A 23,610-nucleotide genomic window follows, 5' to 3' on the forward strand; every position below is an offset into this window, starting at 1 on the left:
AGGGTCAGTTTAGAAATCCTGTCTCTGAAAACGTTTTGGTGACTCACCCAAAGCAGGAGCCACTGCCATCCTCTGTTGCACACCCTCTATTTCTCCCATCAGAGCACTAACTATGATTTACTCTCTCAGAGGCTTCCTACTCTTACCTTAAGTCTACTTCTATCTAGCCTGAGACACCTGATTTCCAAACCCAGACAGGAGAAGCACCAAATTATATAGAGGCTGTTACACAGAGATACATATATGGACTAAAGCAGAAATTAACAAGGGATAGCCTCACAGCTGGAGAGGAGAGTCAAAATATGAAACTTAAAACTCTTTTGGTATTTTTTAGGTAGAAGCTGAGAGTCCTTGAGAGTTTCAATATTAATAGATCACAATATGGTAATATCAAAGAATGGTAACTCTGGACTCTCAAGAAAGGCATGCACTCTTGAGAAAGAGAGAAACTTATATTTAAAATAATTCCATAAAGCAGTTAAAGTAATATATGATTATTTATTTCATGTAATTGTTCTAATAAATTTTACTGCACAGTCCCCTGGTAATCTCAAAATGGTCATTTTGGTTTTAGATATGTCTAATTTTCTATTCCCTTCTTTATTGAAGGATGGTAAATGATAGTAAATGTAGTTGTATACATGTAATTTATAAAAGATTTTGGAAATACTTAGAATGTAGAATTACACAATTTATAGTTTTACAAATAGAACTTACTGAATTGCTTGTTTTATTAAGTCTCTGCTGATTTTTATGAAGTCTTTGTGTATCATAAAACTATCATTGTTACTTTTATAGATGCAAATCTACTGCTTTGATGCAGACCGATTTTCAAGTTTTGAGGAAGCAGTTAAAGGAAAAGGGAAGTTAAGAGCTTTATCCATTTTGTTTGAGGTAATAATTATATATACATTTTACACTAATGTAATTCCTTTTAAAGTCACATTAAATATTGATGTGAAATATCAAGACATAGTTTCTAACTAAGAGAGGAGCTCACAAGTAAAATTAAAACTGGTGGCCATTTTCAAAAAAAGATGACCCTTGCCTGGTATTTTTAAAAGGAGACTCTTGTGTTTGTTAATTGGGTGAATCTTTTCTAGCTGGGGCAAAGTGTTCTATAAGTACACAGATTTGCTTATTAGTACATATAAAGCATCATATTAATGATTATGTATTATTATCAGTAACTATGAATCCCAAAATTTTAAAATTTACTTTTCTTAGTGAAATGTGTAAGTTATCTGGTTTTTGTTTGCTTTATTTGTTTTCACCTAGCTATAAAAAAAGTGTTTTTGGAACTTACTATTTTTTAATGCACATATTTAAAATGGAATTCATTAATCTTCACATTTTTATTGAATAGTTATCCAGATGTTTTATTCTATTTTTAGAATGTGATTCTTCTTTAACAGGTTGGGACAGAAGAAAATTTGGATTTCAAAGCGATTATTGATGGAGTCGAGAGTGTTAGTCGTTTTGGTAAGCTACTTAGGGAAATATCTTTCTTCAAGATTCTGCTTTGGATGGATATGAATGTTGACAATACGACAAAAATCACTTGTTCCAAAAGGTGGAAAGTACTACATTTTTAAATAGGAGCAATCTCTCACTTTCCACACTTGATAATTTATACATTTCTCACCAAATAAATAACAATTTATCAGAAAATTTCGTTACATCAAAAGCATGAAACATTAATGTATATAGGAAATTGAAGTTTTTAAAATTTATTCTTGAAAATAATCTAATTATATCATGCAATTAAAGCCTATTTATCTATTATGTCTCTGCATTATACATCCCTTAAAGACTAATTCCTAATCTGAAACCAGCTAATTTTATAAATATCATATTTTAAAGTAGAAAAAGAATTGTTACTCAAGTTAAAATTTATTCCCTGGTGGTTTCCTTGATAAATCCTTTGCTTTATCAACATGAGGAGATGAGATTTTTGGAAGAAGGTCAACACTTACATAGAAGAAGATGCAATATGCTTTGACATTGTTCTGCCTGCTATCTCATGGATCTTGTAATTTGTCACAACAAATGCTTTTAACCATATGGGCAGTGGAATGTAAGCCTGTTAATATTACTATTTTATTTTTATTAAGCACTCCCACACAGGATCTTAATGCTGCCCTGAGTCACCAATAAAATGAGGATTATTCCTCTCTGGGAAGCTGCAAAATTTGAAATCAGAAGCAAAACTCATGTAGATCCTTTCTTGAAAGCAGAAGCCTGGCCTAGGATTGATTTATCATTGTCAATTACATGTGGGGATCTGAATTGACCCAACTTTTCAGAAGTCAGGAATATGTGAACTCCTGCAGTGTAGCTTTTATTTTTACTTTTTAAAGACACAATCAAACGCAAGATGAAGCTGTTATCTCTCTCAATCGACCCAGATTGCAAAATTCAACACTGAGTGCCATAAGTCACATTTAATTTTTCCCTTCTTGAGACACAAAGTGGAATCTATCCAGACTGAAATAAAGCAACTTATTTGAATTCTTATACTTAAAAAAATGTATAAGATATGAATTCTGAATGTTCCAGACCTTGCACCAGCCTGTGGGGACAGTGAAAGAGATGTTAACACTGGGGTGTTAACCCTGACTTGTGTAACTATGGGACCTTTGAGACTTTCTCTTAAGGCCTCTTTATTTTCCCAGGGTACTTTACTTTTTGGGGGTGCCTTGGAAGGCACTCGTACGAGCTTGAGAATAAACTTGCTCGTGTTCTTTAAAATTTCCTTTCTAATATCTACCGTCTGAAAGCCATTCAGGAAGATACTTTGTCAGATACACTGTGACTACATATTCTCTCCCTTTCTGAGAATATAGATTCCCTAACAGTATTATTCTGCCTATATTCTGGCTCTTAATTTGAAAGCAGAATAGTTCTTGGATTAGCTGAGGACAGATTCTAGTCCTTTACCCCCACTCTCTCTGTCTCTCTACCTCACTTGTATTAGTCCATTTTCACACTGAAAGTAAGTGATTTGTAAAAGAAAGAGATTGAATTGACTCACAGTTCTGCATGGGTGGAGAGGCCTCAAGAATCTTACAATCATGGTGGAAAGCAAAGGGTAAGCAAGGCATGTATTACATGGCAGCATGAGAGAGAGAATGAGAGTGTGAGCAAAGGAGAAACTGCGAAACACTTATAAAGCCATCAAATCTCGTGAGAATTCACTCACTATCATGAGAACAGCATGGGGGAAACTGCCCCCATGATCCAATCACCTCCCACTTGGTCCCTCCTCAACACATGGGGATTACAATTCAAGATGAGATTTGGGCAGGGACACAGAGCTAAACCATATCACCACTATTTGTGCACCAACTTCCTCATTTACCAAAAACCAAAATCCTTCATGCCTATCCACTCATTCATCTGGATACTTAGTATTTCAATATACTCAGCAAGGACAACTAGCCAAACCAAATAAGTTAAGTCTTTCTAAAGTCAAACTTTTCCATTTTGAGAGTTCTTGAATTAAATCCAGTCTTATTTCTGACTCTAGAAAATCCCCTACTGCCCAATAAACTGCAGGCTTCCCCATATTGGCCATCAGATATTGCTGCTGGCAACCTTGAGGATCAAAGGTGGGACTTGTCTTTAGGCAGTGATTCTGAAATCACAGCTAAACCCCCAAATTTGGCTCTGTATTCACCATATAATGTAAGTTATTTTAAAAAAACACCTTTTCAACCATTATTCAGATTTTAAGATCTATCTTATTATGCTGTGGGCTGGTTGCTCATTTCCTGTTTCCTCTCTAAAGGACAAAGCCCATTTCTCATTCCTCCCCTCAACCCCTCTTTCTTTCTTTCCCTCCCATCCACCATACCTACTCTATGTTAGGCATTATCCTATCCATGGAGTGGAGAGAGAGAGAGCATGATGTTGCAGCAATACTGAGATAATGAACTAATATTTTCCAAGCAGAGCCCACAAAAGATGTTAGTTGCAATCTTTCGAGTTGCAGGGAAGAGACACATCCCAGGTAACATCATCAGTGATTATCTGATGGGAATTCTCATCAGAATGATTTATAGTGCTTTCTTAATCATAATTTCAGCCCAGAAATTTCTGTACTGAAAAGTCCTCATAGGCGTTGGTGTGGCCCCGTGCTAAATATCATTGTCTTAAGTAGTAGGAGCTGGTTTTATGTAGTTACCAGCCTTTCTCCAGTGCTTGGCCCTATTGTGGTTTCTTCATCTTTGTTCCTCCCCATCTTTCTTTCTTCCACTGTTAGCCTTCTCATGGAAGGATCTGATTAGTTGCTTGGTTGATCATCATTATATGTTCAAGCAAATAATGACTGCATAAATGAATGACTGACCCCAAATAGAGCACCACTGGCTCTGGTGTGCTTCTCTCTTGTGTTAACAATAGTGAGATTACTTGGATGAAGCAGGTGTTTTTTTCTCAAGCCAACAAAACAAAATGAAAACCATAAACACAAACAAAGGAAAAACACTGTAGTGAAATTTTGTTAGAAGAAAATGTAACTGAAAAGCACTTTTGTAATTTAAAAGTCTTGTGATATCTAGTTACCACATCTGTAAGAGAGACCAGGTGACTGCTATTGAGGTCCAGAGGCAGAAAGAATGGATTCCACACTGGGGACAGGGAGAGGAAAATTAAAAAAAAAACTTCTTCTGATTCTTTTGCTTCTTTTTAACTTTTTTCCCCTTTAATTTCTTTCCCAATAATAGGAAAATTCTCTATCTCACTCTCCTTACTCAGGTCTCACCTCTGCTTTCCCTTCCGGGCCCCTGGCTCTCCTGGGGTCAATTCATTTCCACCTAACTTAGCAGTGAGTCAATTTCTGGCTCCTTACCTAATTAGTGTTCTCAACATACACATTTTTCATGAAATATTTGTAAGATAAATTTAGTCTTCAGTGAGAAAAGGAAGAATTACAGTCCACTTGTCAGTTAAGGAGGTAATTTAACTACAACAATTTTCTAGTATTGAAAACATAAATCTAAAAAACATTCACATATTAAAAATAAATATTCTTCTCAGTTCCTAAGAACTTGAATCTAATCTGAATTCTGATCATGTTATCTTGGCATTGGAGAAGAGGAGGACATACTTTTAGAAGTTACTAATGAATCCGTTAAATCAAACAAAACTTGAACTTTCTAATGGATTAAAACTACATGTAGGCCATATTGACATGACTACCAATTCAGTTAAGAAAATGTTTTTATTTCTAAGATTCAGTTGTTAATTCAGACTGAAGCAGTTGTCTCTAACTTTAGTTAGTAACAATACTCCTTTTCCCTTCAGAAGTTTCTGTGTTACAGAAAAGTTAACATTTACTAATTTAACTTTTAAATAACTTTTTTTTTTCTTTGAGGCTTTCTGAATATGTTCAGTCTTCATAGAGGTTAGAGCTGGAATAGACTTTTAAGATCAGATAGGCTAGTCATTTCATGTTCTAATGTGAAAAATGTGATTAAGAAAGACTAAAACCTTGAAAAGGCTTCACTTTACTTGGGATTTTCTACACCAGCCTGTATGTTTGCATCACCTGGGAATGCTTTTTAAAAATCTAGATGCCCAGGCCTGACCACTAGAGATCTTAATTCAAATGGTCTAGAGTGGGGCCTGAGGCATTGGTATGTTTCTAAAACTCCCTGGATTATTCACATAAGGATTAACACCACTGCTCTACACTCTGCCACCTCACTTAGACTACACGGATTGGCTTCAGGGACTATTTCATAATGGCCTTAATCTCATAGAGAGGGCAGAGGACTTGCACTGGGCTGGGTAGTTCAGGAGATAGGAAAACAAATTAGACATAGATCTCACTGGTAAGTAGATTGCTGCCTACATGAGTGAGGGCTGGTTCACAAATAGCTAAATGACCAAGGTATTGCTATTGGTAAGTGCTATTGGAGAGATACAAATGAGACTATTCAAGGAGACAGATATATTTGGATTGGTTCAGGGTTTGAAGGCCAGATGGCCCACCTAAGAAAACTCTACCAGTTTTTGGATAGAAATTCTATAATCTGTATACAAGTTTATATATAAGAATAAATCAATATTTATTGGGGGGTGTGTGTGTGTGTACACACACAAACACAAATGTGTATATTGTATCAAAGATTTTTTTTTAACTCTTTGGCTTTCCTTTTAACTCTCTTAATGACCATTGATGAATAGATCTTGATTGTCATATACTACATTTTATCCTTTTTCCTTTTATGAGTGATATTTTTATGTGCCATTTCAGAAACCTCAACCTACCATTAGGTTATGATGATAATTTTTTAATGTTTTCATTTAAAAGCATTATAAATATGTTCATTTAAATCTGCAATCAGTTTAGAACTGATTTGTGCTTATGATGTGAAATAGGGAATCAAGATTCACTTTTTTCCATGAGGATATTCAATTGATATAGCACTGTTTATTGAAAAGACCATCCATTCCACATTCCATAATAATTTTTCTATCATAGATCAAATGATCATATTTTTCTCTTTTATTTTCTCTTCCATTGTTCTCTTCATCGATCTTTGCACAAATACCTCACTATCATAATTTCTGCAGCTTTATATATAACAGTATGGCAGCTCTTCCTATCTGGTAATGAAAGTTCTCCAGCTTTATTATTTTTCAAGATTGTCTTAACTTTTCTTTGGATTTTTATTGAAATTTTAGAATCAATACGTCAATTACACACACAACCTTCTGGGATTTTGATTAGGATTTCATTGAATCTATGAATCAATTTGGGGAAAATCAACACCTTCACAATACTGACTTCCAACCCATGAACATGGTCTTTCTACCATTTTAATATTTATTTAATTCTCTCAAGAATGTTTTGTAATTTTCAGTGTAGTTGTTCTACACATTATTTGTTAGATTTATTTGTATTTGATAATGTTTTACTATCTTAAATCATATTGCTTTAAATTTTATTTTCTGTTGTTTGATGCTGGTACACAGAAATAAAATTGATTTTTGTATACTGGTCTATGTGCAGTGAGTTTGCTAATTTCACATATTATTTCTCATACTCTGTAAATGATTTTCTTTTTTTTGAGATGGATTCTTGCTCTGTCACCCAGGCTGGAGTGCGGTAACGTGATCTTGGCTCACTGCAACCTCTGCCTCCCAGGTTCAAGCGATTCTCCTGCCTCAGCCTCCTGAGTAGCTGGAACTACAGGCGCGTGCCACCACGCCCAGCTAATTTTTTGTATTTTTAGTGGAGATAGGGTTTCACTGTGTTAGCCAGGATGGTCTCGAACTCCTGACCTCGTGATCCACCCACCTTGGCCTTTTTACAGGCATGAGCCACCACGCCCAGCCTGTAAATAATTTTCAATGTTTTACATGCACAATCATGTTATTTGCACATTGTGATGGTATTATTTTTTCCTATACAATCTTAAGATTTTCGCTTCTTTTTTCTTTATTGCACTCGCTCAGTCTTCCAGTTCAATGTTAAATAGAAGTGGTGATGGCAGGACATCCTGGTGTCATTCTTGATCTCTAGGGGAAACACTTTCAATAAGTCACTCTTAAATATGATGACTAGTACAGGCTTTGATGATCATCTTCACCAGAATAAGGTTTTGTTTTTGTTTTCCATGAACTGGTATTGAGTCTTATGAAATGACATAACTGTATCTATTGAGATGATCATATGATTTCTGAGTATTTTTATATGTAAAATATTCTGTTCACCATCTTGATGTAAAGATAAGACATCTAACACTGTATAGTGACACGTGTAATACAGTTTGGGGCATGCCAGCTTTATTACCATTTAAAAATATATCTAAAATGTTTCAAAATCTCAGTTTTGATTAAATACATAACAAAGCATGTGTCTCTGTTTCATAGAAGCTTTGAACAGCTAAGTTCCAGTGTTGAGATTCCAGCTGAGATGTATATCATTCCTTTTTAGGGAAGCAGGCTGCCTTAGATCCATTCATACTGTTGAACCTTCTGCCAAACTCAACTGACAAGTATTACATTTACAATGGCTCATTGACATCTCCTCCCTGCACAGACACAGTTGACTGGATTGTTTTTAAAGATACAGTTAGCATCTCCGAAAGCCAGGTAATCTTAGAAATTCAAACAAATCCAGTAATTCAAAGCCATTTAAAAAACATTATGTTCTACCTTTGCTATAAAATATCCATTTTAAAGCATTTACCAATGCCTTTGAAGCAGATATGTTAAATTATTTGATCTTTTTTTCAGTTGGCTGTTTTTTGTGAAGTTCTTACAATGCAACAATCTGGTTATGTCATGCTGATGGACTACTTACAAAACAATTTTCGAGAGCAACAGTACAAGTTCTCTAGACAGGTGTTTTCCTCATATACTGGAAAGGAAGAGATTCATGAAGCAGGTATGTATTTAAATGTAATCTACAACTGTCATAGATGCAATGTTATAGGAGGTAATTTTGGTAAAATGACAAATATAGAGGACTTAGAGCTTTAGAAATGTTTTAATTATTAATTTTGTAGCTTTAGGTAAGCTGTCTAATTTTCTGAATATCAGATACCACATCTATAAAATGGCAACTAAAAAATCTATTCTTCCCATAAGAATAGCCCCATTTTACAGATGAGAAAAAACTGAGATTTAATAAGGAAAACCATTTTTCCAGAATACACAGTAATAAGTAGCAAAGCAAAGTACACACCTCCAAGTTCACTTTCTGATATTTGCCTGGACTAAGAGGTATGAGAAAGGAATGAATAAGAGGCTGAGGTGTTCAGAGCTTGGGAGATCGTTTCTGGTTGGGATGATCAAGAAACCTTCATGGGAGAACCGCCTTTGAACTGAGTCTTGACACAGTATTGGGGTTTTAAAGTGCTCATCTTTGTGTTGGCAGCCCCCAAGAAGGAGCCTAGCACCTAATCGGTACTGAAAATAAATGCACTGAGTTATTAATGAATAAGAAGTGAATCTTCTTCCCAGTTTCCTTCTTTGGAGGAAAAGAAATTTGCTTTAGTTAGGTACAGCCAAGGGAAATGACACCAGAGGGGTGTCTCTGGAATGCCATCTGTTTTTTGAAGCTGACACGGTAGTTAAAAGCATTTTTAAATGTCCAGAGAACACAATCAGATACATCTGCTGACTTGGCCTTTTCAGTTTTTACTGAGGTTGTCACTTGTTCATTAAAGAAGTTGTTGAACTGACCTTTGCACTGGGGACTTCTAACCTTTCCAAGTAGATGGACCTCTTTGATATCAGTCCTGCAGTGAATTCGATGATTTTTTTTGCCATGTATAATATTAATTTAATAATCATCTGCTTTGGAAGATTAGGCATTAAAACAAGCTTTTATTGTTTTAATGTGATATTTCCAAGAATCATTTATCCTTTAACAAAAAAATAGAATTCAAGACAACAGTGATGAATAGCTATATTTACTGTGAGACTAAATTTTAAATTAAATTGCCCCAAAGTGAGGAAATTTAATTATATTTCTATCAGTAGTACTAAATACTATAGCATACTGTTCAGTAAATAATAGACAATCGATTAGAAAAAAGAAAGTGGATTTAACCATCCCCTCTTCTTAAATATAATAGACCAAATTACAAATTAAATAAATATGATTTTTTTTTCACACAGTTTTATCAATTCTCTTTTATTAAAACCCTTCAGTGGCTCTGCATCACTTTGGAATAAAATTCAAACTGTTTGTTATTGCATGGTAGGCTCTGTGTAGGTTTACTAGTCTTAGTGCTTAAGCCTCCCCAGCTAGCATCCTTCCCTTACACTGAACTCCAGGAAGTCCCCTGAAGATGGAAGACCACATTCTTCCAGGGTGCATTTATACATTTGGCTTCCCCATTGATGGCAGGTTCCTCTCCACTGTCTTCATTTCCCTGCCTCCTCATTCTTCAAGACTCAAGTTGAGCATTGCATCCACTGGGAGGCCATCTCTGACTCTACTTCTGTCCCCCTAAGTCTGGCCCTGGCAATGGCCACAGGACTGCACACTCAAGGAGACACCATACCCATAGATGGTAAATGGTGCTCCTCTGGATGTTGTACAATGTGCTCAGCTTCTCCAGACTTCATAGCAGTTGCCGTATTATGGTAATTGTCTATTTATTTATTTGTCTCTGCCAGCAATCTCTGAGCCCCATAATGGAAGTAAATAAGTCTTTTATCTCTTTATCTCCGTGGCCAAACTGAAGTAAAGCTCTCATTCACTAAATATTCACTGCAGGGCTGAAAGATTCCATTTCCACATAATAAAAACACAGCAAGTTAGACTTGATGGGTGCTTCCTGCACTGTTTAATGTGTAAGCCTGTATATAATTCTGATTTAATGTAGAACATTGCTTTCACAGTTAAGTGTTAAAGGCCCAAAGTAATAATCCATAATAACAAAAACAGTAATAGCTACTGTGTATTGTGTGACTCTACCAGGCATTGGAACCAGATAATATTTGACTTAAACCTCACATCACTCTTATGAAGTTGGCCTCATTGTCTTCATTTTACAGTTTGGGAAGCTGATATTAAATGGTTTGCCCAAGTTTACCCAACTAGAAAGGAATGGAGTCAGTATTTGAACCTAAGTCTCCCTGAATCTAAAGCTTTGCAAAGTTCTGTCCACCGTACTTTACATTTATACAGGAACATAATTTCTGCTTGCATAAAAAACTGATGACTTTAAAGACATGAAGCTTCAAAACAATAGTAATGGGTTTTGAGTGTTTTGTTTATCTTAAGGTCAAATACAGAAACAACATTTTCTAAACTACTTGGTGTTCTGGGTTCTAGAAATATATGATAGGACCTATAAAGTAAGGAAAGTAATTTTCTTGAATGGAGCTTTTAGGAATCGATTTTATTCCCTTAGACCATGTGTATATATTGTCACAGAATTTCACATCCCTGCTGCAACACTATTATGACTGCCATAGTAATAATAATTTATTTGTCACCTATTTGTCTGTGGTTTGGTTCCAAAATACATGGTAAAACTAACTAGAAAAACAACATCTCAAAATAGACTCACTCATTTAAATTGAAAGGACTTATATATGCAATACTTAAGGAAAAACTAGAAAGCTTTACAATAAAAATGCACACTTACAGGCTGTTTTTGTTGTGTCCTTATCCTATATGTGCGCCTTCCCCAGCTTCCTCAGGAAAATCCAATCGCACCAACTACTTTGTTATGTTTGTATTTTTGACTAAATATTTGTGGAGTGATGGGGAGAGGCTACAAAACTCAGTATCTCGTCAAAATATCTGCCTATAGCTTTAGACAATATTGCTTAGAAAGTATTATTCCCTTATATTGTATATCCTTAGGATAAATAAAAGTGCTCAAAAGACAATCCTAGTTTTTATTAGTGTTTTGTATCTTTATGGCCCTCAGTTTTTACTTTTAAATTATGTTAGCAGAAACACATCTCTTCTGCAGTCTCCCTTGCTGGGTCTTAGAGTCTTTGCCTTCAGATTGTTTGACCCTGCTCTTTGGTCAGTTCCCCTCACAGAGTCTCAGCTGCTACCCTCATCCCACCCAAGTCTTCACGTCTTCCTAAGGCAGAAAAATCAGCTTTGTCCCAGGTCCTTCAAACTTGCCTACCCGTGCTCATCCTAATGAGCTCAGCAATCAAAAAAGGCCCTTTTTGGCAGAATGATTTATTTTCTTTTGGGTGTATAGCCAGTAATGGGATTGCTGGGTCAAACAGTAGCTCCGTTTTAAGTTCTTTGAGAAATCTCCAGATTGCTTTCCACAATGGCTGGACTAATTTATTTTCCCACCAACAGTGTATAAGCGTTCCCTTTTCTCTGCAGCCTCACTAGATGCAATGTTTGTTGGCTTTTTAATAATAGCCATTCTGAATGGTGTGAGATGGTATCTCACTGTGGTTTTGATTTGTATTTCTCCGATGATTAGTGATGGTGAGTATTTTTTCATATGTTTCTTAGCAGTTGTATGCCTTCTTCTAAGAAATGACATGTACACTTATATGTTCATTGCTGTACTAGTCACAATAGCAAATATATGGAATCAACCCATGTGCTCAGTGGTAGATTAAAAAAAATGTAGTATATATACACCATGGAATACTACACAGTCATAAAAAATGAAATCATGTTTTTTTGCAGCAAGATGGATGGAGCTGGAGGTCATAATCCTAAGTGAACTAATGCAGGGACAGAAAACCAAGTACCTCATGTTCTCACTTATAAGTGGGAGCTAAACATTAGTCACACATAGACATAAACATGGGAACAGTAGACACTGTGGTCTACGAGAGAGTGGAGAGGTGGGTGAGTTAAAACGTCTACCTATCAAATATAATGCTCACTACCTGGGTGATGGGATTTGTACTCTAAACCTCAGCATCTTTTAGTATTCTCATGTAACAAACCTGCATATGTGCCCCTCTATCTAAAGTAAAAGTTGAAGTAAAAATAAATACGGCTGGGCGTGGTGGCGCACGCCTGTAATCCCAGCACTCTGGGAGGCTGAGGTGGGCAGATCACAAGGTCAGGAGATCAAGACCATCCTAGCTAACAGGGTGAAACCCTGTCTCTACTAAAAATATAAAAAATTAGCCGGGAGTGGTGGCAGACACTTGTAGTCCCAGCTACTCGGGAGGGTGAGGCAGGAGAATGGTGTGAACTCGGGAGGCAGGGCTTGCAATGAGTCAAGATCATGCCACTGCACTCCAGCCTGGGCAACACAGCGAGACCCCGTCTCAAAAAATAAATAAATAAATACATACATAAATATTTTTTAAAAGGGGCCCTTCGTTTGCCAAAACATATACCCTTCTAGGGGGGATCAGAGATGATACAGAACTTTTTTTCTAGTTACATAGACTAATGTGCACATTTATGATTTTAAAGTTTCTATCATTGTCAAAATATATCATTTTGAGATAGCAATGAAATAGAAAAGTCAGGTAATGTTAGTTGGATGAGTCTCATCCACACAGTTACATATTCAGTCAATTCTTTTTTTGCATTTAATACGAACCACTGTCAAATACTTAATATGCCCCTATGCAGTATAGGGCCTTCCTGATTACCCAAAATTGAATGTAATTCCTCTTTCTTCTGAACCATCATAATCCCTGACCTGCAGTTGTGGCACTTTGCCTTTCTTGCCTTGCTTCAGGGGTGTTTATGTGCATGCCTTAGTTCCTTAGTAGATCCCTGTCTAATTGATCTCAGTATTATTACCTGTAACATCTGATAAAGTACCTGGCAGGTAGTAAGAGCTCTCTGATTCCTTGATGAATGGTGAATAAGTGAATGAATTAAAACATTGGCCAAAGCTTACTCGTGTCTAAGCCTCTGGGGTTAAAAAGAGCATCTGTGTTATTGGCAACAAACACAGAAGGAATGACTGGCTTTAGATTTCCAGACAGGTTGGAGCCAAGTTCTTCTTGCTGAACATCCTTTAAATAATTAAAAATTTGCACAGCCTTCAGAAGAATACAGTACAGTAGGATTAGCATGTGTGTACAGTTCATGTTCAAAATTAAAGATCATTCCAGGAAAAGAAAGATTCTAATTTTAAAAAGATAGTATCAGTATTGTGATAGAATTGTTAAGAAATAGTTTCCTCTGTCACTGAAAAAAATAGCTAAATAATTTACATTCTTCATTTTGACTCTGTTAATCCTCTGTAAAATTATTGTACTTAACAATAATGAACACCTAGCGTATCAAGATTTATTATGTAATAATTTTTATAGATGCCCATTGTATAACAGTCTGCATTTACTGAAATCATTATAAAGAAGTGAGCTACTGGCTTTTATTTTTGCAGTTAAAAAAGAGGAGAAATGAATCTGATTAGACCCACAGAAATTAGTTGTTTCTTTCTTCACAAACTAGGACTTGGTTTTTCCACCGCAAGTCTTTACACTCAATGAGCATTTATTATCATTTGTCCTGTGCATAGAAATACTGTGTTCTTATGAAAGTTTTTTTTTTTTTTTTTTTTTTGAGTTGGAGTTCTGCTCTTGTTGCCCAGGCTGGAGTGCGATGGCACGATCTCGGCTCACCGCAACCTCCGCCTCCTGGTTTCGAGTGATTCTCCTGCCTCACTCAGCCTCCTGAGTAGCTGGGATTACAGGCATGCACCTCCACACCCAGCTAATTTTGTATTTTTAGTAGTGATGGAGTTTTGCCATGTTAGTCAGGCTGGTCTCGAACTCCCGACCTCAGGTGATCCGCCCACCTCAGCCTCCCAAAGTGCTGGGACTACAGGCATGAGCCACCACGCTCTGCCGAAAGTTTTTTTCTTAATGGATATACTATCTCCTTTGGAACTGAATTTGAGAGTAAGAATTGAGGATTGTATTTGTATTCAGTTTTGGTCTTTATTAAATTCAATCTGAAAATTTTTATTACATGAACTTATAAAACGTAGAAAATATGGATAAGCACACAGAAGAAAATAAAAATACCCTGTAATTACACTACCCAGAGATAACTATTATGAAGATTTTGGTAAATATCCATCCAGATCTTTCTATGAAATTTTTTAAAAATGTTATTATATTTCACAAAAAATGAGACTATACCATGTCTGTTTACTGATTTTTTTACTTCATATTATACCTTTAATACATCATTCTTAATTTTTTGTCATATTCCATCATATAGTTATAACTGTATATTAAACCTTAACCAGTTCCTCAATTTTGGACCTTCAGTTCATATATTTTTTGCCATTATAAATATGTAACATCCTCATTTTGACCAAGAGGAGAAGTAAAAGCTAGCATAAAAATTGTCAAAATCTTGCTCTCAATAAATGCATTGTAGGAAAATGTATTTTTAGAAATACATTATAAATAATCACAAAAACCATGTGAGATTTATATATTCATATAAACTCTGTAAGGTTGGAGACTAGGCCTTATTCATTTTTTGCATTCACAGCAGGCGCTCAATAGATTATTTGTGAATTAATGCATATTTTATCAGAACTTCAAACCTCTGTATTTCCATTTGTATGAAGCGTGCCATTTATTAGGAAGGCATTTCTTTTTGGCATCATGGAATGGACACTGGCTCTTCTAAGGATCACAGAATTTAATAGACCCATCTGGTCTCGAAAGAGTTAGTGAAAACTGTCTTTTTTTTTTTTTTTTTTTGACAGAGTCTCTCTTTGTCACCCAGGCTTGAGCACAGTGGCTCGATCTCTGCTTACTGCAGCCTCTACCTCCTGGGTTCAGGCAATTCTCCTGCCTCAGCCTCCCTAGTAGCTGGACTACAGGCGCGTGCTACCACACCCGACTAATTTTTGTATTTTTAGCAGAGACGGAGTTTTACCACGTTGGCCAGACTGGTCTCGAACTCCAGACCTCAGGTGATCCACCTGCCTCCACCTCCCAAAGTGCTGAGATTACAGGCGTGAGCCATTGTGCTCTGCCAATAAAAACTGTTGTTTGTTTGTTTGTTTGTTTGTTTGTTTGTTTTTTAAATAATGAGTACTATGTGTGAATAACAGTACAAACATAGCAAAAGTATGAAGTAGATTAAGTTCAACTGTATCCATGCCTTCCAGGCATCAGATGCTTTCATGCTGCCTTCTTATCACCTTACAAGGTTTTTCTGCTAAGAAGCAGGGACTTGCTAAAGCACAGGGGGGAAAAACAGACTTTAAAGTTCAGTAGACTTGATTTTAATCTCCAGCACCAATACTTATTAGTGGTATAAAAATTGTCAACTTACTTAACCTCCCCTAGCCTCAGTTTCTTCACCTATAGAATGGAAAAGTTAAAAATGGTCACCCTGGCCGGGTGCGGTGGCTCACGCTTGTAATCCCGGCACTTTGGGAGGCCGAGGCGGGCGGATCACGAGGTCAGGAGATTGAGACCACGGTGAAACCCCGTCTCTACTAAAAAAATACAAAAAAATTAGCCGGGCGTGGTGGCGGGCGCCTGTCGTCCCAGCTACTCGGAGAGGCTGAGGCAGGAGAATGGCGTGAACCCGGGAGGTGGAGCTTGCAGTGAGCCGAGATCGCGCCACTGCACTCCAGCCTGGGTGACAGAGCGAGACTCCGTCTCAAAAAAAAAAAAAAAAAAAAAAAAGGTCACCCTATAGGGTTGTGGTGAGGTTTAAATGACCTAAAATTTGCAAAGCAGTACAGTCCCTTGAATGTAATGTGCTACTGACTCATAACTAGTATCATTGTCATGTGTATATATGTACAAAGAGCCAAGATATCACAATGAGTATGGTATACTATTCAAGTTTTTCATGTTTAAGGTATTTTTAAATAATTGTTGAATAGAATTATGGGTGCACTTCAAATCTCATTTGCTAGCACTGTAATATATTTAATACAAACTTAAAAAAACCAAAACTATAAAAGATAAAATAGTTGTCAAGGCAGAGTAGCATAAAGGGAGTGTCTTTGTAGCATAATATTTTGACCTATGAGAAATTTTGTACAATTTCCTGAAAAACGTCATGATGAATTACACATTAGTAGACTTACGTTCTTGAAGGTCAGTGGGTTGTTACTAGCGTTTGTTAAGGTCACATGTATGTAAACACTGTACTGCAACTATATTTTAAAAAGTGAAATGAATCTTTACTTCTTGGAAGATTATATGTTACAAATTGAACTGTTGATGAAGTCACTCTGGGTCCCTAAAGACTGAGTGGAAGAGGTAGAATTAGAAAGACTTCTTTTGGCTATTAATCTAAAGTGAATATGTAATCATTCAGAAGTACAAAACAGAGATACATGTTTTCCAATTACATTCAGCATTTGTGTCAATGTTTACATTAGTGGTATTAGGATCTGCTACTGCCCGAGAAGAAGTCACAACCTCGTTGGTTACCTTCTGGGTCTGTAAGTCATTCAGCTTTTCTCTCAGTAGTCGTTGTCTTACTACTTTTAAGAATGAGGCTGATAAACTTCAAACAGGGAAGTGGTAGACTTATTAGCATGTATTTACGAAGCACTTTTGGCATGAGCTGTGTTATACTGTACAGAACTTCAAATTAGTGGGAAATAACTGAGTGAGTCCTTGTATAGTCTTGGGTAATTATGACATTTTCTCTGCCACTCCCTAAGAATCACCTCCCTGCCATTTCATATCAATCCACATTTTACTCATAATACCTGAAGCTAAGACTGCGCCTTCTCCCTCAGGGCAGATTGTGCTTCTTCCAAGGCAGGCTAGAGAGCAACAGAAGTGGAAGGAATCTCCTATCTCCCCTTGGTCATCTGAATCAACTTTCTTGATTAACAAAGATTGGTCACAGCCAAGGAATGCATTTGCATTTCTCTGTCTCTGTTTTTTTCTTTTTTTCTTCATCACTCAGTGCTTTGCTTATTAATATTTTGGCACTGGTTCCACAGATCACCTTCATTTAAGTAAGGAGAGGATGAATGATAAAGCACAGGACTTTGTGTCAGCTAAAAGTTTAAGAAGCTTATACCATTTTTAGTAGGAAATGTGTATAAATTTGAAAAGAATTACCCAATTTGGCCTAAATGGCAGAATTTTTCACAAGTTTTTTATACATTCCTCTATCAATGGAGTGCAGAACTTAGAATCTAAAACCACTTGTTACATCTGAGAGCTTACCAAATCTAAGTGTTTGAAAGCTATCACGGGAATGAGCATCCTAAAGGCTGAGACACTATCTTCTCCTGTATGTCTAGAGTGCCTAGAACCAAGCAGATGAGAGTGGAATACTAAAAATAAGTTTTTAAAGCAAGAACATGTATAGCTCCCTGATAAAGGAGACGACATTCTCATTCTTTATAGTGAGGATTCTTTGCTCACTGTTCATGTATGGCACAGCGCCATTTACTTGTACTGTATGTGACTTGACATGGGCCCCAGATTCACAGCCAGAAGCCTGCACTAACCAGTAATTAGGTTCTCCTTCTTAGCCAGTGTCCCCTGAAGAATCAGTAACTATGACCCAGATCACACATAGATGTGGAAAGGAATCAGTATGTGAGATGTAATCCTGAGGGAGAGAATGAAGCTTCAACAGTTTCGAACTCCTCATGATCAGGAAAATTATATTTTTGTTACTATTTTACTCTATAGCAGCTTGTATTTGATGTCTGAGTACATATTGATCTGGAAAAATCTTATTGATTTTCAATCCAGAAAATGTACTTGACAGAGTACGTATGCTTCTAATAAGATGATTGGGCTGGCCGGGTGCAGTGGCTCATGCCTATAATCCCAGCACTTTGAGAGGCCGAGGCGGGAGGATCACGAGGTCAGGAGATTGAGACCATCCTGGCTAACAGGGTGAAACCCCGTCTCTACTAAAAATACAAAAAAAAATTAGCCAGGCAAGGTGGCAGGTGCCTGTAATCCCAGCTACTCAGGAGGCTGAGGCAGGAGAATGGCGTGAACCCAGGAGGCAGAGCTTGCACTGAGCCAAGATTGTGCCACTGCGCTGCAGCCTGGATGACAGAGCAAGACGCTGTCTCAAAAAAAAAAAAAAAAAAAAAAAAAAGATAATTGGGCTGATTTCAATATGCAAAACCTGGAAAATTTAGTGTCTATTAATCACTTCTTCTATGGTCATTCCATGGTTTGAGTGCCAAATAGTGTATACGGAATTAACTAAATTCTTATTTAAAAGATTCAGCTCTAACTTATAGAAAGGAAATCCTTTGGCAAGATCATAAACTACATATAGAAATATAGGCTTTTCTGTTAATAACATTCTAAAGTATGTATGTTTTTGTTGCCATAAGATCCTGTGTCTCCACATCTACAAGAAAAGATTTACCTGAAGCTTGATAGCATACAACTATATTGTTGATTATCAATAAACACAAGTATTTAAAAAATAAATTTCTAATTAAAATATAAACTCAAACTATTAAACAAATAGCTTACAAACTCTTACAGATTTACAAGGAGGAGAGCAAAGAAGTGAAAACGCATGGGCAAGAAAATATAACTTTCTTTTTGGAGCTCTATTTTATATTAATGTCGACTCATAAATTTTGACACATCTACTGATTCCTACTATTAAGGCGAGACAAACATAGACATCCAACCAAAGTCGTTTCTGCTACTTAGGCAGTAGTTCTTTGGATATTTTGCAACGAATCCTTTTATTTTTTTTTTCAAGAAATTGTTATGCTTTGTGTGTATGCGTAAAATTAATGCATTTCAAAAGTTTCATCTTGAAGATTCTGTAAAAAGTGGGATTGATTTTTGGAGGACGAAATCTACAAATGATATTGTCCAGAATCACTTCCAACTTTTCTAAAAGTGAACTTGGGGTTCATTAGAAGCAAGAACGAGCTTGTTGCTCCAATGATAGAAACGTGAATAGCTCACTTGAGACTATTTGAAGGTCTTCTGCCATCTGGTGGACATCAGTAGAAGTCTCACTCAGTAGAGTAACATCATGTAGTACACACCTAAATTAAAATACATTTTCTTATTCTGAACTCATGTTTTTTGATAATGAAATAATTTTTCTTTTATTTCTAAAGGAACACCCCAACCTAAGCCCTCCCTAAACAAAAAATAACATCAAAGGTTTGAAGTGAAAAATAATTTCTAATTGATATAAAGCTATACATGTATTTATTTGTAAAAGGTATATATATATATTCATATTTTCTAAATCACTTCTGTACCATTGCTAGCATACTGTACATATGCTATACCATTGCTAGCATATTGTACATATGCTAAAATTGTGACGACTAACTATTATATGTAATATTTGTTGCCATTTGTAAGACCAATTGTTAGTTGTGGGTGCCCTCCTGTGTTCATGAGGTGAACTGCAAACTAGCAGAGACAAGTCATTTTGGTCACAATCGGTGGCAGTTGTTAACATATTTTTGAGTACTTGTAGTTGTATCAGTGATGACTGATTTACCTAAGTCTACTGCATGCTCGCATCGAGTGGCTTTGTAACTTCAGGTATCACCTGAAACAAGTAAGTATATTAATTAATATTCAGCCTGAGAGATCTTTCTCTCCCTCTGCTTTGCAAATCTGTCTGGCCTGTGAGATTATATTTATTACTTTGCTTCATTAGTAAAATATCAAAAAATGTTATAGTTTTTCTTCTCCAAATTAGTCCAAACTATCACATTATAAATGCATTTTGGAAAGTACCAGGGCACTCTCTGATGGGACTAAATTTGGGGCATGATTACCAGCATGGGCCTGAATTCATTTTAAGAAGTCTCTGAATGATTTTTCATAATACTATTTTTTCAGATGAGACAAACAAGTCTCTTAATTCCCTAAAATTATTTTCTTAATTTACTTATGATAACAAAATGGGATTTTTGTCAGCACGTCTGAAAAATACTGAAATGGCCATTTTAGGTTTTCTTTGGTTTTCTCTGGTTGGGAATTTTAAATTAGTTCAAGGATTCCCTAATAACAAAATGTCCCAATAATAAGTCTTTCATGATTGAAATTATCCTCATCCTGAACTGAATATATTTTCAGGTATCAAACGAGAGAAATTAAGTCACCATGAGCTTGCAGATATTCTTTGTTCATTTATTTCTAAAAATGAATCTATGCCAAATATATTCAAAACAATGTTCTAGGCAATATAGAACTACAGAGTTATGGTTCTTATGTTTATAACCCACTAGAGGAGTCAAGTTTCATTCAGGAAAAATATAACACAAAAGTATGCAAATAATGCAGTAATAATGATAAAATAGGCGATTGACAATGACAGAGATCACTTCAGTAGAGATTAATGTGCGTAATGAAGGAGGTAGCATTTGACCAAGACCTTTCCAGAATGGAAAGCTAGGATTTGAACAGATAGAGTTAAGAGGGGAGGAAAGGGAAATTTTAGATATAGGAAATGCAATAAGCAATAGCTCCACAGTGAGAAAGTGTAACTTTTTACTTTATATTGAAATAAAACACAATAAAATGTTTATAGAATATGTTTTATTTATTCAAGTCCTCAAGGCTAAGTTCTATCAACAACTGTACTTTTTTTCTCTCTGAAGTTTGTAGTTCAGAACCAGAAAATGTTCAGGCTGACCCAGAGAATTATACCAGCCTTCTTGTTACATGGGAAAGACCTCGAGTCGTTTATGATACCATGATTGAGAAGTTTGCAGTTTTGTACCAGCAGTTGGACGGAGAGGACCAAACCAAGCATGAATTTTTGACAGATGGCTATCAAGACTTGGTAACTATATGATCAGTTGTTTTACATATGGTAACATTATAATTTAATTTCCAAGGTAAGAACTTACAAATGGTTATATATTATTTTCCTCCATTACTTTTAGACTTTGTGTGAAGGTGGGGTGGGCTGAGTATTTTTAAATTAAAAAAAAATTAAAATTAGAAGCTATACTAAATTATCTCAAAAGTTACATTTAATTAAATGGATATCATAACTTTGCCAACAATAACATTATAGAGTAGATATATATGACTTATGAACTGGAGATCATTTAGTGTGGCCTTTCTTAAGATTTCAGCTGTAGAACAGGGCCAGAATCTCAGTGCCCTGGTACATTTTATATTGTGTCTTCCATTACGCTATATCAGCACAGGAAAAGTAGAGTAGGGGACATACAAGTCCTCTTTGTTGCACCAAAAAATTTTCAGATAACAGCTGGGAAGTCATGATTGCGTCAGAACTTTGGGGATGTAAGACAAAATTTCTTACAAAAAGATCCACCCCTACCTCCCTCCACCAGCGCTTGCAAATAAAGTACAGATTCCTTTTGTGGCCTGAGCATGTCAGTATTAAACTTTGCTCTGGTAGGGAAGTGTTGGCCATAGATTAGGGTGTAGTTGACAAACCTTCATCTAGATGTAGGTCCAGAAAGTCCCCACTGCAGGTTAAAGGAACTGGACTCTGCACTCAGGCACCTAGCGTCCTGCAAGTCCTGGGAACCTGCATTTAAATAAAAACTCACTGTTAATTATGTTTCATATCATGTGGACAAAATGGATAAAATTTTAGTAACCTTTTAATTCAGTTGCCTAGAATATGGAGACACAATGATCTGGGAAAATTGTGAAATAAATAGTAATAAATATGTTTGTTTCATAATTATGTGAAGAAGATAATTCTATTACCGTTCTTGCATATATATTGTTAAGAAAAAGATAACTTAGTTGTTCACTTTTTTACATTGCTCTTTATTTGCAAATGCTCCTCATTTATTTGTCTAAAATATTAATTTTTAGTTTGTGGTACTCATTTATGAATTTGATGCGTTCTGGCTAAAAATGAAACTTCCTAAAACTAAATCTGATTTTTAAAAAGCAAAACAAAACAAAACAAAACCTAGTTTTCCAGTTCTTCATAATTCACAAATACCACAAGTTTAACTAGGCAACATTGCATAAACTTTTTCTTGGGTTAACAAAATAGAAGTATTTTCCATGGACCAGGGAGAAAAAGTTTTCTAGGAAAGATACCTAGTGTGTTGGTAGTCCTATGAGAATAACATTTGTATAATTACTAACATCTTTCTTTTAGGGTGCTATTCTCAATAATTTGCTACCCAATATGAGTTATGTTCTTCAAATAGTAGCTATATGCACTAATGGCTTATATGGAAAATACAGCGACCAACTGATTGTCGACATGCCTACTGAAAATCCTGGTAAGTGCCCCCAGGTACATCTATATATTAATTCAATAAATGAGGTTAGTTTAATTACTGTATGCATTGATGCTTTCTCTCTAACTTTATATTCTTTTGGCCAAAAGGCAAAGTGATTTGCTCTTAAGTCTGGATTGCCAGGTAATTTTTTGGGGCGTGGGACCCATTTCTCATTCAGCAGGTCTGGTGCCAGACAGTAAGTAAATTTATCCTTAATATTGGAGTTTACCATTTGTAAAGTAAGAGCGACTAAACATATTTACAATATTGTAATGATCATTAAATGAAAATTGCTGTGTAAATGTTGAGACTGTTATTTTGGATAATTAAGAGTTGGTTTAATTTGTATTTATTTCCTTTTTTCAGCCCCCAAAGCATTATGTAGTAAGTATATACATGATCCTAAGACCATGTGAGGTACTTTCAAATATCTATACAAAGCGTCTCAAGAGTTTGTCTTAGATCTATTTTTCTACTTTTTATAGTTTGGTTATGGGGAGTGGGGTGTTTTCCTCTTGGTTGATTGATTGCCCTTACTCTTTCTCAAAAACAAGACAAACAAAAGTTGTTTCTACTTGGGTTTTATTTGCGTGCACCTTCTCTCTAAATATATGGGAAAATCTTTTGATCTTAGAGCATATGCAATAACCGAATCAAATGCTGACCATCATAATTTGACAATTTACAAGTTTACATAATGAAGTTAGTTTCCCTCTTGTTAGCATAAGCAATTTTAAATAATAGAATAGACGTGTATATATGTATATATACATATGAATAATCACATACATCTGCATACATATATATGTAAATATATATGTTCTTTGGTCATCCATATTAGGAGCCTACTCATTGAAACTTTTACAAATTTTAATGTAAGTGAATGGTTACAAATTATACTAATTATAGCCTATTTCAGTTTTACCTATGGCAGGAAAACTGATGTGCACGGTTTGCATTGTTGTCTAAATGCTGTAGCAGGGAC

General features: G+C 35.8%; 1 protein-coding gene across 4 annotated transcripts in view; it reads left to right on the forward strand.

The window, feature by feature from the left end:
- Positions 1 to 23,610, forward strand: part of PTPRZ1 (protein tyrosine phosphatase receptor type Z1) — a 193,547-nt gene that overhangs the window by 104,499 nt on the left and 65,438 nt on the right. For all 4 annotated transcript variants that reach the window (XM_055283810.2, XM_055283811.2, XM_055283813.2 and 1 more), the window contains exons 5-10: positions 799 to 894; positions 1,416 to 1,482; positions 7,949 to 8,106; positions 8,251 to 8,401; positions 21,003 to 21,187; positions 22,499 to 22,625. In XM_055283810.2, coding sequence (XP_055139785.1) covers positions 799 to 894; positions 1,416 to 1,482; positions 7,949 to 8,106; positions 8,251 to 8,401; positions 21,003 to 21,187; positions 22,499 to 22,625 — 784 coding nt within the window. The remainder of the gene's footprint in view (positions 1 to 798; positions 895 to 1,415; positions 1,483 to 7,948; positions 8,107 to 8,250; positions 8,402 to 21,002; positions 21,188 to 22,498; positions 22,626 to 23,610) is intronic.

This window comes from Symphalangus syndactylus, chromosome 6, assembly GCF_028878055.3.
Source record: "Symphalangus syndactylus isolate Jambi chromosome 6, NHGRI_mSymSyn1-v2.1_pri, whole genome shotgun sequence".
NCBI lineage: Eukaryota > Metazoa > Chordata > Mammalia > Primates > Hylobatidae > Symphalangus > Symphalangus syndactylus.